The sequence below is a fragment of the Phacochoerus africanus genome, chromosome 1 (genome assembly GCF_016906955.1).
Source record: "Phacochoerus africanus isolate WHEZ1 chromosome 1, ROS_Pafr_v1, whole genome shotgun sequence".
In the NCBI taxonomy this organism is placed as follows: domain Eukaryota; kingdom Metazoa; phylum Chordata; class Mammalia; order Artiodactyla; family Suidae; genus Phacochoerus; species Phacochoerus africanus.
Window position 1 is genome coordinate 24426260 of NC_062544.1, and position 17273 is coordinate 24443532.

The 17273-nt window shown below is 50.1% G+C and overlaps 1 protein-coding gene across 1 annotated transcript in view; it reads left to right on the top strand.

The window, feature by feature from the left end:
• WWC1 (WW and C2 domain containing 1) overlaps nucleotides 1-17273 on the top strand; it is a 177304-nt gene that overhangs the window by 105034 nt on the left and 54997 nt on the right. Inside the window, exons 4-8 of the mRNA XM_047783615.1 lie at nucleotides 4965-5041; nucleotides 6537-6616; nucleotides 12853-12982; nucleotides 14985-15131; nucleotides 16312-16385. Coding sequence (XP_047639571.1) covers nucleotides 4965-5041; nucleotides 6537-6616; nucleotides 12853-12982; nucleotides 14985-15131; nucleotides 16312-16385 — 508 coding nt within the window. The remainder of the gene's footprint in view (nucleotides 1-4964; nucleotides 5042-6536; nucleotides 6617-12852; nucleotides 12983-14984; nucleotides 15132-16311; nucleotides 16386-17273) is intronic.

Below are 17273 nucleotides of genomic sequence, written 5' to 3' on the forward strand. Positions count from 1 at the left end.
GAGGGGGGAGTCAGAGGGGAAGACGTGGTATTTAGGAAGGAGGAGCGGGGCAAGAAGGGGGTCTCAGGATGCCAGCTGTGCCCAGGGAGCACCCCAAAGCTGGCACACACCTGGCGAGACAGCGCCCAGCAGAGGAACTCGGTGAGGGGAGATCCAGATAACTGGCCACGGGTGAGGGTGGATCCGTGATACATGTGTAGAAAGTAAGCACGCGTAAAAAGGACAATGATTAACACTAGGAAACACAACCCCAAAAATGTTCTGGAAAGAAAAAGTAAGCAAAGTTGGCTACGTGCCTCGACCCTGAGTCGTGTTTACAGAGTAAAAGTAGTGCAAACACCGAAGATTGCTCTCTCCAGTTATCTGTAAGGAGGATGAGGACTGGGGCCAGGGGTGGGGAGGGTGTGTGTGTGTGTGTGTGTGTGGTGTAGGGGCTGGGAAAGGGAGTGAAGTCAGCACTCCATCCTCCAGAGAGAGAAATGAATGCATCGTGCGTAAAACTGAAAGAAAAATCAAGAAACAGGGAGTTGCCATTGTGACGCAGCAGAATTGAATCCAACTAGTATCCATGAGGATGCAGGTTCGATCCCTGGCCTTGCTGAGTGGGTTGGGGATCTGGCCTTGCCATGAGCTGTGGTGTAGGTCGCAGACTTGGTTCGGATCCCAAATTGCTGTGGCTGTGGTGTAGGCCAGCAGCTGCAGCTCTGATTCTACCCCTGGCCTGGAAACTTCCATATGCCGTGAAGGCGGCCCTAAAAAGCAAAAAAAAAAAAAAAAAATCAGGAAACAGTGACGCATGCATATTATCCAATACACAGGGTTAAACACCCAAGAAACTGGCTGAACTCGTCGAAATAGTTCCTTTTTGGTGAGTGAGAGAAGCGGATTAGGGACTGCTTTTTTTTTTTTTTTTTTAGTAGTAAATCTTGGACCATGTTGGACTGTTAAACTGTACACATATAACTTGAATAAAAACTAAAAATTAACTATAAAAAGGTGTGACTTAAAGGCGATCTCTAAGGGCTTATTTGAATATAAAATCATTTTGTTGGGGGGGGTAGCGAGGGGACATGGACGCAGAAAGCACCAAATCCTAACCTCTGGACCACCAGGGAACTCCTCTTTTCCAGTTTTTGTTGTTTCCCCCGATGACCTGTTTCTTGAGTGGGGTGCTGATCATGAGTGTGTTTCTTTTGTGAAAATGCGTCAAGCTGCACACTTGTGATTTGTGCACTTTTCCATTCTTACAGGTGTTTTTTCCTTCAACAAAAAGCTTACTTAAAAAAATAAAATTAAATAAATAAATAAATAAAAGGAGTTCCCGTAGTAGCTTAGTGGTTAATGAATCTGACTAGGAACCATGAGGTTTCGGGTTCGATCCCTGGCCTTGCTCAGTGGGTTAAGGATCCGGCGTTGCCGTGAGCTGTGGTGTAGGTCACAGACGCGGCTCGGATCCTGTGTTGCTGTGGCTCCGGCGTAGGCTGGCAGCTGCAGCTCCGATTGGACCCCTAGCCTGGGAACCTCCATATGCCATGGGAGCGGCCCAAGAAATGGCAAAAAGACAAAAAATAAAAAATAATAAAATAAAATTAAAAAATAACAGGCCACATTGCATTTTGGCAGCTTTGGGTACAAACGAGTGCATTTCTCACATGATTCTCCACATGATACTAATTCAAGCACCTGGTGGCCCCGTTGACAGAATCTGTTCTTTTTGGAGGTCCGCGTCCCTCCAGGATTCCTGAGCATGCCCAGGAGCACGCTCGCATTCCACCATCAGCCCTGGCAGTGCTGGTCCCCATGACCACCCTCTCCTTGTTAGGGTCTTGCCATATTTCACCAGCTCTCCCCAGCTGCTATCATGCTCCCCTTAACAGTCCCCCCATATGTGGACCCAAGTCTAGCAGCAGGCTGAACAGGGTTGGCAGAACGGGGTGCTCATGGAATAAGCACTGCCTTTTTAGGTGTATTCCGCTCTTCTTTCCTCACTGATGACTCTTGTCTTATCACTGTATCTTTCCTAATTATCAGTGGGTGACAACTCTTGTTAATTACCTGAAAATTTTGTCCAAAAGTGTCTATCTGGGGAATCTGCTTAAATCAACACCTCTAGCTCTATTTTCAACCAGGTCCTTCCCCACAACCCCAAAGTCCAGCAAAGACCAGAGGAATTTGGGTGCAGGAAATGAAAGCTTCCAATTGAATCCACATGTCTGAATTCCCTGGTCCATGCTCAAGACTAGGGCTGCAAGGTTCTCCCCATCCAGGTGTTCCTGCCACTCATCTCTCCTGGCAAAGCCCAGCCTCTGTCGTCATCACCATCACCATCACTGCAGAGAGGCAGTGCTGCATACGATGCACGATGTCTTGTCAGTTCGTATGCAGAGCAATTTTATTTTTCGGTTCCCAGACTTCCCAGTATTGCACCTTCCCTTCCCCTAAGGTCCAGTCGGTATTTTAACCAAATCCCAAGAGCAGAGCAGCACCCTCTTCCTGACTCTCCCTTCTACCTCCAGACACTGCAAAGTGCCAGCAATCTCCAAATAAGCGTCTCTAGCCTCAGAAAAAGCCAGGTCCCAGCAGGTGATCTCCCTACACACACAGTGTTGAGGTGATGCTAAGCAGAAAGGGGGGGTGATGAAATTGTTCAGACCATGGGATTAAGGACTCAGGGGAGAAACGCTTCCCTGACCCCCCCTCCCAAGAGTGACTGTGCTTTCCCTGAACAGTGGGGTCGTGCTTACTTTAAAGACACCATGAATCTTACATGGGGCCCGTTGCCCTTTTCACATCAGCAGTTAGGAAGCTCAGAGCCGGGTTTGTGGCAGCTGGTCAGGAAGTGAGCCCCTGCCTCCTCACCCTCATTTTCCCTTTGTCTCGTTTTTCTTACTCAAAGTGATTCACTCCGTTGTACCCATTTTCGCAAGCCTTAAAGTCTTTTATCAAGACATAAAGAAATACTGTTTTTAAAATGCAGTAAGATTACAGCTACAGGCATACTCATCTTACTGCACTTCACAGATATTGTGGTTTTTGCAAATGGAAGCTTTGTGGCAACCCTGGGTTGTCAGACGATTCTTAGCAGTTTTTAGCAATAAAGTATTTTTTAATTCAAGTATGTACATTTTTAGGCATGATGCTATTGCATACTTGATAAGACTGCATTTTGGTGTAAACCTAACTTTTGTAGGCACTGGGAAACAAAAATTCATGTAACTCACTTTATTGCAATAATTGCTATATTGTGATGGCCTGGAACCAAACCCACAATATCTCCGAAGTCGGCCGTGCCTCATAGAACCGTAGACAAACATTGGAAGGGAATTTGGAGAGAAGATAACGGTATTAGGGTGATAGGATGACAGGTCATTTATTTTCCTTTTCAAATGTACATTAATATTGTAAAGTATGATAATTGATATTTCTACATTAGTATTGTAAAGTATAATAATTGATATTCAGATTTTTTATTCTGGCAAAAATACATGTTGGTATTAGAAAATGTGGCAAAGACAGAAAAACACAATGATGAAACTTAATATTAATCATGCAAGGAGTTCCCATCGTGGCGCAGTGGTTAACAAATCCGGCTAGGAACCATGAGGTTGCAGGTTCGATCCCTGGCCTTGCTCAGTGGGTTAAGGATCCAGCATTGCCGTGAGCTGTGGTGTAGGTTGCAGATGTGGCTTGGATCCCGTGTTCCTGTGGCTGTGGTGTAGGCTGGCGGCTACAGCTCTGATGAGACCCCTAGCCTGGGAACCTCCATATGCTGTGGGACTCGGCCCTAGAAAAGGCAAAAAGACAAAAAAAAAAAATCCAAACCACTAGATAGCAGTATTATCTTTTTGGTATATTTCTTTCTGGTGTTTTTACAGATGTATATGTGTGTGTATATATTCATTTACTGTGTATATTTTGCAAATTTAGGTTATGCTTTTATTGTAGTTTTTTTGTAAATTGTTGTTTTCGTTTGGGCATTTCTCCTTCTTCAGTACCCTTCTGCAACATCATTTTATTTGCCATGTCGTTGGTTTACAGTGTTGTATTAATTTCTGCTCTACAGCAAAGTGATTCAGTTATAGAAACATTCTTTTTTAAAATATTCTCTTCCATTATGGTGTATCGTGGGATATTGAATATAGTTCCCTGTGCTATACAGCAGGACCTTGTGTATCCATCCTATAGATAAGTTTGCAACAGAGTTCCCACTGTCGTGCACAGGATCAGTGGCATCTTGGGAGCCCTGGGACGTAGGTTCAATCCCGGCCGGGCACCGTGAGTTAAGGATCTGGCATTGCTGTAGCTGCGACTTAGGTCGCAACTGCGGCTCGGATCTGATCCCAGGCCCAGGAACTCCATGTGCCACACGACAGCCAAAAAGGGGGAAAAAAAAATAATACTTTGCATCTGCTAACCCCAAATTCCTGATCCTCCTTCCTTCACCTCGCCTCCCCCTTGTCAACTACAAGCCTGTTCTCTATGTCTGTGATGCTGTTTCTGTTTTGTAGGTAGGTTCATTTGTGTCATATTTGAGAATCTACACATAAGTGATATTACATGATTTTTGTCTTTCTCTTTCTGACTTACTTCACTTAGTATAATAATATCTAGTTGCATCCCTACCATGTTGCTGCAAATAGCATTATTTCATTCTTTTTATGGCTGAGTAATATTCTATTGTATATGTACCACCTCTTCTTTATCCATTCATCTATTGATGGACATTTATGTTGTTTCCATGTCTTAGCTGCTGTGAATAGGCACCATCATTTTAAATCACTTAAGTCGCATAGTCTCCATTTTCTGTGTGTACTGAATTTATTTAACAGATTCTCCTTTGTTGGGCATTTAGGGTGTTCACCAAACGGCATTGCTTTCTGGGTCTATCAAATGACTCAAGAAGCCAACTTGAACAAAGTGTATTTCTTCTACAGAATTTTTCTTTTTTTTCTTTTTCCTGGCAGTGGTCTCTGGTTCGTCATCCAGCTCTAAGTATGACCCTGAGATCCTGAAAGCTGAAATTGCCACAGCAAAATCCCGGGTAGGTCCTCTTTGCTTACACAATGGATGGGGGGCACTGAGGCAGCCTCAGGCTGCTAGGCCACCCACAAGACCAGAGTAGATGCTTCGGCCAGACAGGGGCAGTGCTAACAAGAGCCTAAATAATAACAGTAGTAGTAGTAGCTATTGTTTTAATAATAGTAATGGTAGCAGCAGCTGCCTTTCCCAAGTCATCACTGTGCTAAATGCTTCACGCCTTTGCAACAACCCCATGCAGTAGCTACTGTCAATATCTGCATTTTAGGGAGTTCCCATTGTGGCTCAGTGAAACAAACCCAACTACTATTCATGAGGATGCAGGTTCGATCCCTGGCCCTTCTCAGTAGGTTAAAGATCCGGCGTAGCTGTGAGCTGTGGGGTAGGCTGGCAGCTACAGCTCCAATTCAGCCCCTAGCCTGGGAACTTCCATATGCTGCAGGTGTGGCCCTAAAAAGAAAAAAATCTGCATTTTAAAGATGAGCCATCAAAGCTTACTCCAAAGTTCTTAATGTCAGGTGCTGTCTTCCTAGCTACCCCTGACACTGCATTATCTTATTTAATTACTTCATGATCACCATTGGCAATAGATATTTTTATTCCCCTTTTGCTGATGTGGAAACTGAGGACCAGCAGTTCAGTGACTTGCTCGAGCTCAAGTCAGTGTTGTGAACGCTGGTTTAGTGCACCTTCGAGTAGGTTCTACAAATTCAGATGCCTGCAAGAAAACATGAAAGGGGACTGGGGGTGCTGGGGGTGAGGCAGCAGGGAGCACTGGGAACCTTGTGACCTAGAGAGATGTGCCCTGTCTGAGGAGTAGTGGAATTTCAGCCCTACACAATTGTGGCCGTGCTGGAATACAGGCTCTGCGTTAGCAACTCGTCAGGTATTTTTAGAAGAGATGCTTTTAATCTAGGCTTAATATACAAAATCTCTTAATATTTAATGACCAGCAACTAATTTTTTAAAATTTAATAGCGCTGCAGGCCAAACAAAGCCTTCCTGCAGGCGGAAGCTAGCTGCCAGGCTGTGTCTTGCTCATAGAGTTACTATTTTGCCTCTTGCCTCTGTGCACAGCACGCCTGTATCCTTTACCTGCTTTAAGTAATGCAGAACCCAGGAACTTGCCATTATCGTCAGCTGTCAGAACAGGAAGAGGAGGCTCACAGAGGCCAGATGGCTTGAGAGAGGCCACCCCGCTAGGCAGTGGGAAGGCCACGCTCCATCCCAGGTCAGCCAGCCCGCTCCAGTCCACGTCCTGTTTCTCTGCAGCAAGGGCTGGCTGGGAATGACCTACAGGACCACTAGACTGGGATGCCAACTGCGTGGGGAGCTGCTGAGGCCCAGGCAACCTCAGGGAGGGGAGCCCGGGGGCTGCTGACCTGAGGCATCACCCAGGGGTGCCGGGGGGGCTCTGGGTTCGCCCTTCCAGGAGAAGGCAGCCTGTGGCCTGGTACCCACCTCTGACCCACCCCCGTGTGTGCTCCTCTGCCGTCCAGGTTAACAAGCTGAAGAGGGAGATGGTCCACCTCCAGCAGGAGCTACAGTTCAAAGAGCGTGGCTTCCAGACCCTGAAGAAGTAAGTCCGCCCTGCAGTGCAGAGCATGGGGGCTGCCCCTCATCCGTGTCCCCTGCTGTCCTCCTGGTCCCTCCCCCCCCTTCAGTCTCATTCCACCCTTCTCAGAATGGGGCTTCCCTACCATGCAATTCCAGTTCTGCTCCCTCGGCATTTACTGAAGATCCTGTCACCCTAGCTTGAGGTTGAGAAAGAGAAAAGGAAATCTCATCATCGTCCTCTGAATTCTTGAAGCCATTGGGGTCTGTTCCATTCATCTGAGTGTTGCCAGCCAGTCACAGAAACAAGCATCGCCAGGCATGGTCTCTGCAGCTGTCTCAGCCCTTCTGGTATATCCGGGGCAATCTGATAGGCGCACACACAAAAAACCACCTCTTTCCACGGCCCCTAAAAGTGAGCAGCGACTCTAGCTAGTGAGCTCCCCTGAGCAACAAGGATCTCTTCCACAGCAAACAAATCGCTGGCAGAGTGGGTAGGATGCACGCTGTGCCTTTGGGGGGACTTCAGGAGTTGCCTTTGGGGGGACTTCAGGAGTTGCCTTTGACCAAATGTCCTTTTCACTGTGAAAAGCTGACTTCCAGCTAAGCAAGATACTGCTCTGTTGTTTCTTTAGAGAAGATGTGTCCATGGCCACTAATGTGATTTTTTTACCAGCTAAGATTTGGTGAGCAGGCACTCTGTGCCAGGGGGGACCTTATCATAGCTCTGTAAGGATTGCTCCTTTAGCTGACATCACTACAGATGGGGAAACTGAGTCACACAGTAATGCTGAGAAGTATTAGTTTATTGTGATTAACTACATGTATCACCAAGGCTTATGCATTGAGAAGTCATGTTCAGTACATCCAGTAGGTTCATGGGACAGTTGGGACAGCAGTGCCCGGGGTAGCCCTCTTGGAAGCTCCAAGGACAGCCGGTAGACGCCTCTGCTCTAAGGGACGTCCATTGAGATTCCCAGGGAAGCCACGTCTGTAAGACAGCAGCTCCTGTAGACACTTGCCTTTTCTCTCTCCCTGACTGTACCTTGTCCTGCTTCTCTGGACCTCAGTCCACTGCCACCACTCTGCAGCCACAGCCCGGAGCCTTTGGGTGTCTGGCTGTAAGCACTCTTTATCGAGGAGGCTGTGACCACCATTCAAGGGTCCCGTAGGTTCTTATCCATAGCTCCCCACTCACCAAACCCCCGCTGCCCGTGTGAGCCGCTGTGACACACCCACAACACAAGGTATAACAAAGTATGGCTTTATATCCTAGATTGTGTAAGAAACATTTTTGTGTTACGTATTATGGCTTTGTGTTGATACATTTGTGTGTATATGGATATAGGTTATTTAGATGTGTGTACATACAGATGTCAGCCCTGTCTCTTAGACTGGGTTCTCATCTCCGTAGGACCAGGGGCCATGCTTTACGTTTTTTGGCAATTTCCAGGGTCCCAGGGACAGTTGAGGGCAGTAATGTGAGTTCAGAAACGTCCTTCCAAGCCAAGAGCCTCGTGAGTCCTTCGCTTGGTCGCAGAGCGCGTCCTGAGCACATCGTTGAAGGGCTGCCCCTCACACCTGCCCGCCCAGGTCATCTCAGCACGGGTGCCCTTCCCCCTCCCCGTTCCTGTGACCCTCAGGAGCTTCTGGTTAGAACACTTGCTCTTATTCCCCGAAGCCACCACGAACCTGTTTTACCACTTTGTCACCCGGTAGCAGCATGGCAACTTCTTGTCGTTCGGTAAGCTGACGCTGCAACCCCAAAGCCTCGCCGCCTTTTTCTTCCCCTCCCTCCTCCTGCCTGCCTACCCGTTTGATGCCAGGCCCGATAAGACAGCATCGCCGCTCTGTCTGCCTCCGCCCCTCCTCGGCCGGAAGCCGGCCCCGTGACCGCTTGCGCAGGAAGGGTTCTGCTTTGGTGCCCACCTTGGCATCGAGGGTTAGGAATGTCGCCGCCAGAGGCAGGTGGCCTAGGTTCAAGTCTCCGTTCCCTGGGAACATTTACAAGTGGCTTAACCCCCTTGAGCTTCTGTTCCTTTATCTGAAAAAGAAGTTACGGTAAACGTGGAGTTGGAAAACTCCACTCAAGCGCATGACCGTGCCTGGCACACAGGGAGACCCCGCGAGAGGAAGGGGGTGGTGACTTCTAGCTATTTGCCTGCTTGGACTTGGGAAGAACTCAGATGAACTCTGTGTCCCCCCAGGGCTAGAGGCGGTGCTGGGTGAGCTCTGCCGCAGTCACCCCCTTGCATTGCCTCTACTCCCCGAAGAGCAGTTTTTATAGATGAGGGCAGGAGTGGAGCTGAAAATTGACCCAAGACCACCTGGCTTGTGAGCCTCAGAGCCGGGATTGGAAGCTGGGGCTCCTGGATTTTGAAGCTCATGTCCTCATACTTCCCTCCCTGGCATCGTCCCAAATAATACCTTCCCCAGACCCAGAAAACATAAGGCCCTTTCCTTCTCCTTGGGGACCCTTTCCAGTGCCTTGCTGGGTTGCAGGGGGAGCCACCTGATCACTTCTCAGCCTCTCCCTTTGCAGAACCTGGGGGAAGGCGAAGCTCATCCGTATGTTCACTTCAAGGTCAGCAAACCCAGTGTGAGAAAAAAGAAGGCTGGCCAGGATTGAAGCAGCCCCTTAGAGACTGGAAAGAGCCATTGAGAGCAAAGCTTGGGATCTGGCCCTGTCAGTGGCCTTGAGCCCTCGTCAGTGGTAAACTAGGCACACTCCCCGTGGGTGGAAGGCGGGACAGTATCTTCCTGCAGGTCCCCTGCCCAGGTGAGAGGTGTCTGGACATGACCTAGAGGTGTTGGCTGCTGTCAGAGCCTTTGCCCTGCTTCTCTGTGGCTGCTGGCGGTGTGAATCCAAAGTGCTGAGAGAAAGGACAGCTGTGTACTTTGGAAATCCTAAAACACACGCGCCCCGCACTCCCCACCCCACCCCACCACACACCCTCCTCCCCACTAGCCACACAACGTTTCTTTCCCTTAAACAAAAAAAAAACAAAAAAAAAGATTCATTCAGCGAGTGCATAATGGACACCCTTTGTTCCCCTCCCCCAGTCCCCAATCCCAAGAGTACTCCCTCTCCCAGCTCCTCTCTGGAGCCAAATTCCAGAGCCTGGGTTGCTAAGGCCCCTGAGAGCAATCAGGTAGACGCAGTCTGAGGAGCCCGAGGCCCGGCACACAGGCCGCCTCTGTCTCTTCCTGCTGAGGATGCAAAGCCACCCTCCCCCTTTTGGCAGAGGACAGCTGGGCACAGCCCCCTCCCCAGAGCCTCCCACCCTGGAACACGTTCAAACAGCATCTCCCCGGCACCCTGCTTCCCACTGGAGTTGAGACAGGGCCACCTCTGGTCCTGGACACTGGCTCTCAGGGCCAGGGGCAGGGGGCTTCCTCGCCACGGAGCATGTGGGTCAGGCCTCTGCTGGGGAAGTGTCCCCAGACTGTCGAAGACCAGGCCTGGCTGACCCGGCAGCCTTGCTCAGGCCCGTGTCCTCGAAAGGGAGAGACAGGCTATGTTCAGTGGGAAGACGTGATCCACGGAGGAGACTGCAACTAGGGAGTGTGCCCAGTGTCTCACTGATGAGGGCTCAAGGCGGGTGATGGGGCCAAGGTCCTTCCTTTCCACTCTCCGCTACAAGGGACGCTTTGAGCCTCGCCAGCCTTCTTTCTTTCTCCGTCTGGGTTTGCTGACCATGAGCTGAACCAGTGGGTGAGTGTCACCTTCCCCCAGATTCTGCAAAGAGAGAGGCTGAGAAGTGGCTGGGTCCTCCCACCCCATGACACTGGAAAGGGTTCGGGGGGGAGGGGGGGCAGCACTGAGACCACATCTGTCCCCCCCGCTTTCCCCTGCTTCCCCCGTTCAGAGGCACAGACGATGAGTGAGGCCAGGATGAAAAGCCGTGATTCCCCACTCAGGTTATTTTTAGCCCAGGACAGCTTGGCCTCTAGCAGGAAACCAGAAAGGAATGCCTGCGAGTGGTTTCTCATCCTGAAATAATGGGTTTGTGGTGTCTCCTCAGACTCTAAACCTTCCTTTTCTTCCCTGGGCACTGAGACCTCGGGGCCTGGCCTTTGATGAAAGTGTGAAGCAGTTAAAATTTCCCTCTGTCCTCAGAACCTGCCCCAGAGGGCTCGACGCTCCCCCACCCCCCGCCGACCCCCATCTCCCATTTGTCTGACCTTCCGAAAACAGCATTAGGACCTGTCCCTTTTGCCCCATCTCTCCCTCTGCCCCCATCAAAATAAACCTGTGCGTAGGGCCTGGACGGGCCGGTTAGCTCCCCATCTGACCTTCCAACCTCATGCCGTTTGCCATTCCTCACCGTTCCGTGAACACAGGCCAAGGAGATGACACCATCCAGATTTTCTCAGAGGAGGAGACAGGCTCCGTGTGCTTGAGGGCCGTGCCCAAGATCACACTCACTACTAAGTGGTAGGCTGGGAGTTCCTCATCCCTCTAGCCTTTCCTTTTGTAGCCAGTAACTCAGCATATGCCAGTTGAAGGCAATGGTTCTCTCCAGGTTGGATTCGGCTTCCCTCCCCGTAGGGCTGTTAGGCAACGTATGGAGACAGTTTGGGTTGTCACCGCTCAAGGTCAGGAGGCAGCTCGCATCTCCTGGGCAGACGCCCGGGATGCTTGTGAACATCCTGCAGGGCACAGGACCGCCCCACAGTGATGAATGGTCCTGCCCCAAGCATCCTGAGGTTGAGAGACCCGAATTGCGGGACATGAAAAGATGCTTAGCGATGCTGATCATCAGGGAAATGCAAGTCAAAACTACCATGAGATGTCACCTGGCACCTGCCAGAATGGTTATCATCAGAGAGAACACAAGTAGCAAACGTTGGTGAGGGTGTGGAGAGAAGGGGACCCTCCTACACTGTTTGTGGGAATGTAGTTTGGTGCAGCCCCTATGGAAAACAGTAGGCGGTTTCTGGAAAAACTGAAAATGCAACTACCGTATGATCTAGAAATTCCACCCCTGGTTATATATCTGGAAAAAAAAAAAACTCCGGAAAGATACTGTACCTCACTGTTCATAGCAGCATTGTTTCCAATAGCCAAAATATGGAAGCGTATCTTGGTAGGTGTCCCTCAACAGATGAATGGATAAAGAAGATGTGGCACATATCTAATATGAATGTTACTGTAACATATCAATATGTATAATTATGATTCATGTATTATATATATTGTGGAATACTATTCAGCTATAAAAAAAGAATGAAAATTTGCCATTTGCAGCAACATGGATGGACTCGGAGGGCGTTATGCTAAGTGAGATACGTCAGACAGGGAAAGACGAATACTGTATGAGATCACTCACCTGTGGAATCTGAAAAACACAACAAACTAGTGAAATAAAACAAAAAAGAAGCCACAGAGACAGAGAACAAACTAGTGGTTCCCTCCCAGTGGGAGAGGAAGTGAGTTGGGGCAGCCTAGGGGGAGGGGGAAGAAAGGGGTGTTGTGGGGTTATATGAAATCGTGTGTGTGAGACTTGAAAAATGCAAAGCACCGGAGAATTTGAAGAATCATTCATTTCATAAGTAAAATAGAATAATGCGACGGGGGAGGGACTCTTCTATGCCAGATACTGAAACTACTCAAACAGATTCAAGCCTGTCAGATCAAGTCAGGACACTACCACATAAATTATTAATTACAGCACAGCGTGCAGAGTGCCGAGTCCCAGCTATGAGCAGTGTGTCTTGAGAGACCTCACCCAGCCTGGAAAACTCAGGGAGGTAATCAGGGAAGCCTTCCAGGCTTCAGGAATGGTGCTGCTGTAGGAGTTCCCATTGTGGCTCAGTGGGTTAAGAACCCAGCTAGTATCCATGAGGATGTAGGTTCGATCCCTGGCCTCGCTCGTGGGTTAGGGACCTGGCGTTGCCATGAGCTGTGGCAAAGGTCGCAGACGTTGCTCAGATCCTGCGTTACTGGGGCTGTGGTGTAGGCTGGCAGCTGCAGCTCCAATTCAACTCCTAGCCTGGAAACTTCCATCTGCCGCAGGTGCAGCCCTAAAAAAGAGAGAGAGAGAAGGGGGTTGCCCCTGCAGCCCCCCACACTATGGGACCTTTGCAGCTTGACAGAGACCTTCCGTGCTTTATCCACTAGGCAGGAGCTGGGGGAGAAGGGTGTGCAGCACAGAGAGGAGACTTCACACAGGACTGCAGCACTGTGCGTGCTTTTCCCAGGGAGACCCCATCCCTCACCCTATCTCTGCCTGACCTTTCCTACTGATTGTCTCCTAGGATCGATAAGAAAATGTCTGATGCTCAGGGCAGCTATAAGCTGGATGAAGCCCAGGCTGTCTTAAGAGAAACAAAAGCCATCAAAAAGGCCATCACCTGTGGAGAAAAGGAAAAGCAAGATCTCATTAAGGTATGAGAGTTTCCAGGGGTGTGGGCCCCATCCCAGTTTGGCCTGAGCTTCTTTCTGTGCGGGGTCTCACGCAAGCCATTTCCGCATGCTGCAAGACTCTGAGCTCTCCTCACTCATACTTGGGGGCTTTTCATCTCCTTTTCTAGAACGTGGAGGGTCTGAAGCATTCAGGGACTTGCCTAAGGTCACCCAGCTAGTATCGATGGCAGAGCTGGAAGCAGAGCCCTCTGGTCTGTCTAAAGGCCCCACCCCTGCCACTAGCTCTGCCCATCTTGCTTATTTTGCACAGAACCAAATGGAGGAAGGTGCTTTCAATATCGCTAACCTTGACATCAAAATGTAGCATCTTGTCTTTTTTTTCTTTTTTTTTTTTTTAGGGCTGCATCTGTAGGCACATGGAAGTTCCCAGGCTAGGGGTCAAATCAGACCTACACCTGCCAGCCTACACCATAGCCACAGCAACGTGGGATCCGAGCCACGTCTGCAACCTACATCACAGCTCAAGGCAATGCCAGATCCTTAACCTACTGAGTGAGGCCAAGGATTGAACTCACATCCTCATGGGTACTAGTCAGATTCCTTACTGCTGAGCCACAACGGAACTCCCCAAATGCAGCATCTTCATCTGCATGTCGTGGCATGTTCCATCTCTATGCTGGGAACTGACACACGGTGATAGATATGATTTAATGTGTCAGGCAGTTGGGCCGAGTGCTCTGCACTCACCGTGCCTCACTGTCCTTTACGTCAGCATTCGGTCGCCCCTGCAGACAGATGAAAGCTGCACAGCCCAGAGAGTGAGCGGAAGAGCCGGGATTCAAACCCACCAACACCTGGCGCAGAAGCTCCTTCTCTTAACTTGAACATCTCACCTCCCCTCCTCCCTTGACCTCCGAGATATTCTCTTTTCTTTTTTATTTTTTTTTTTAGCTTCACACCCGTGGCATATGGAAGTTCCCAGGCTAGGGGTCGAATCAGAGCTACAGCTGCCAGCCTACACCACAACCACAGCCACGTGGGATCCGAGCCGCCACAGCTCATGGCAACGCTGGAGCCTTAAGCCACTGAGTGAGGCCGGGGATCAAATCTGCAACCTCATGGTTCCTAGTCGGGTTTGTTAACCACCAAGCCACGAAGGGAACTCCCTGAGAAATTCTGTTTTCATTCCCATTGGCTGATGGATCAGTGAGGCTCAGAGATGCTGTAAATGCTTTGGGGAAGGAAGCTTTACACTCTGTGACAAACAGAATAATCTCAAAGGTCCAGCAGCCCAGTGACAACATTGAGACAAGGTGTTAGTGGATGGTGAGGCATGTTCCGGTCAGGCTTAGCAGTTAAGAGGGCCAAGTCTTGGAGTTCCCTGGTGGCTCAGTGGGTTAAAAGCTCTGGTGTTGTCACTGCTGTGGCTCAGGTCACTGCTGCAGCACGGGTTTGATCCCTGGCCTGGGAACTTTCACATGCTCCTCGCACTGCCAAAAAGAGTGCCAGGTCCTAAGTCGGATAGACAGGACCAAATTCCGGCTCTGACAATTGCCAGTTTCTCGGCGTAACAACCCCCTCATGGATGAAATGGGGACAATCATAGGTTATTCCTCCCGGGACTGTAGTCAGGATTCAGTAAGCTTGTGGTAAAGCTGATCTTGTTGAATCAACATGATAGCCCCATGAGACCGGACCCATGATTATTCCCATTTTTCAGGAGAAGAAACTGAGGCGCAGAGAGGTTAATCAACAAGGTCAGCTCACACAACTAGGAGGCAGCCAAGCAGGGGCCCTGACTCAGGCCGTGTGGCTCCAGAGCCAGTGTCAACACTGGTTTCTCCTGAGTCCAGGGCCTGGCCCAGTGCCTGGCACCTAGCTCAGTACCCGCTCACTGGTAGCTCTTTACAGAATAAGCAGGATGTCTGGGGTGAGCGTGAGTTCCTACTAAGTTCATAGAGGGTGACAGACCCAGAGCCTCCTCCCAGGAGGGGCCATCGCTAACCCTGTCCTCCCGCTGCAGAGCCTCGCCATGCTCAAGGAGGGCTTCCGCACCGACAGAGGGTCCCACTCTGACCTGTGGTCCAGCAGCAGCTCTCTGGAGAGCTCTGGTTTCCCGCTGCCGAAACAGTACCTGGACGTGAGCTCCCAGACGGACATCTCAGGAAGCGTGAGTAGATCGTGCGTGCCGCCTGGGGCCCCAGGGGACAGAGTCACCTTCTCGTTACTCATCTGAGCAGCTGGCCCGTGGCTCGCTATGAGGCTGGCTGCTGACTCCTCCCTCCAGAGCTCTGCGCTCCTCCGGAACTCTGGGTCCACAGATGACACAAGATAGCGGTAGGAAGGAAAAAGCCAGCGCTGACTCCGTGGTCCTGAGCGTTGCCTGGCCACGTGCTGGCATCTCTAGATGTGGCGCACAAAGCATGTTGGAAGGACCAGGCGCCTTTCTCTGGTTTCCTTCATGCTAATTTGCAGCCCTATTCTGTTGTGCGTTCACCAGCTGGGAAGCAGAGGTTCTTTGCCTCCTATTCCTCCCAAAACAATGCGCACTGCGTTCAGACAGCTGCTTGCCTCCCATTTCAAAAGCTCAGCCCGGCCCTAGGAATGAATAGTGCGGGTGCTGTCCAGACGTTGCTCCTGAAAGCCTCAGAGCAGGACCGACCCCCGGCAGGCCGTAACTTTAAAGAGCTTTTGTTTTCTCAGGGCAGGTGCCCTGGAATGAACCAGCCTCCGCGGCTGAATGCTCTTCTCTCTGGTGTCTGTAGTTGTATTCGCGCTTGTGAGGAGAAGCTATATTCACGTCTGATGGGGTGAGCCTCGTAGCCTCTTGCCCGACAGGCGTGGAAAACAGCCTCTCCTGCACCACAGCGCCCATGAAGTGTTTGTGAAGGAACTGTTTGCCTTCTTCCAAGTTCAAGGGCCTTCTTCTCTCCCTCACTCATTGTTTCAGTCCTGACTGCGGGCTCCTGGAGAGTTTGGTGGACTCCCTCCCCAGCACCCCCTAATTGGCTTTCTTGGGTACTGCCTGTCTATCTTTCCTCCTGCCCAGCTGTCCCCCATGCTTCTGTGGCTTGAATGGGCTCCAAGCCATTTGAGGCTGTAAGATGATATTCCGGGCCCTCGGCTTCTCTTCTGGAAGTGATAAATGTCTGAGTTTGGGGCTCCGAAGGGGGAAAAAAAATGTGTTTTTCCCTAACGAGCTTCCCTGCGATTCACACAGCCAGCCCAGTAATTGGGGGCTATTTTTAGCTACTTCCCACACAAGCTGTCAAGTCTCTCATGAGCTGCAGAAACCCAGCTCCGCTCTGGCCACCAGAGCCACCTAACTCCCGACTTGCTTTTCCCTCCAGTGCGGCACCAGCGGCAACAATCAGTTGGCGGAGAAGGTCAGATTGCGCCTTCGATACGAAGAAGCTAAGAGAAGGTAATTGGAGGCTGGGGGCTACACAGGAGGATGGCTCCAACAATAATAACTGCTACTGCAGGGTGTCCTCTGTGCCAGGCTTTTGCACACCTCACAGAGATTGTGAGGTATGTATTATAATCTTCATACTCTATGAAGTATGAAGTAGTCCTCTCGGAAACTCAGGAAATGACTGAACCAGGAACACATAGTCAGATGAAGAGTGGAACTAGCGGAGGTCCTGCTGTGGCGCAGCGGGATCAGCAGCATCTCTGGAGCGCCAGGACTCAGGTTCGATCCCCGGCCCGCACAGTGGGTTAAGGATTCAGCATAGGTTGCGCCTGTGGCTTAGATCGGATCCCTGTCTAGGAAACTCTATATGCCATGGGGCAGCAAAAAAAAAAAAAAAAAAAAGAGTGGAACTGTTGCTTTGAACCATACTTTAAACCTCAAAGCCTACTCATTTTTCCATCTGCCGGCCTCAGAATCAACCTCTAGAAGTTCCCTGGGGGCTCAGCAGGTTAAGGATCTGGTGTTGTCACTGCTGTGGCTCAGGCTGAAGCTTTGGTGTGGGTTCAATCCCTGGCCTGGGAACTTCCACATTACCTTGGGCACAGCACGCCCCCCCCCTCCAAAAAAACCTACCTCTAAAATCAAGGTTTACCTATGAACTTATAAGCAAGTTGGGTTAAAAGAACATAGCCAGGATTGAAGCAGCAGAGTTAAACTACCCACGTCAGTGTCTCCTGCCCAAGTGGGGACAAGCTATGCTTTTAAACTGAGGATCCCAGGGACTTTAGATATTCTGTGGCTTCACAGAATCCTAAGCAGTTGGATTCCATGGCCACAAATAAACTAATAATCAAAGCTGACATTTTTAGAGCATCTGTAACGGTCAGGACAGTGTTC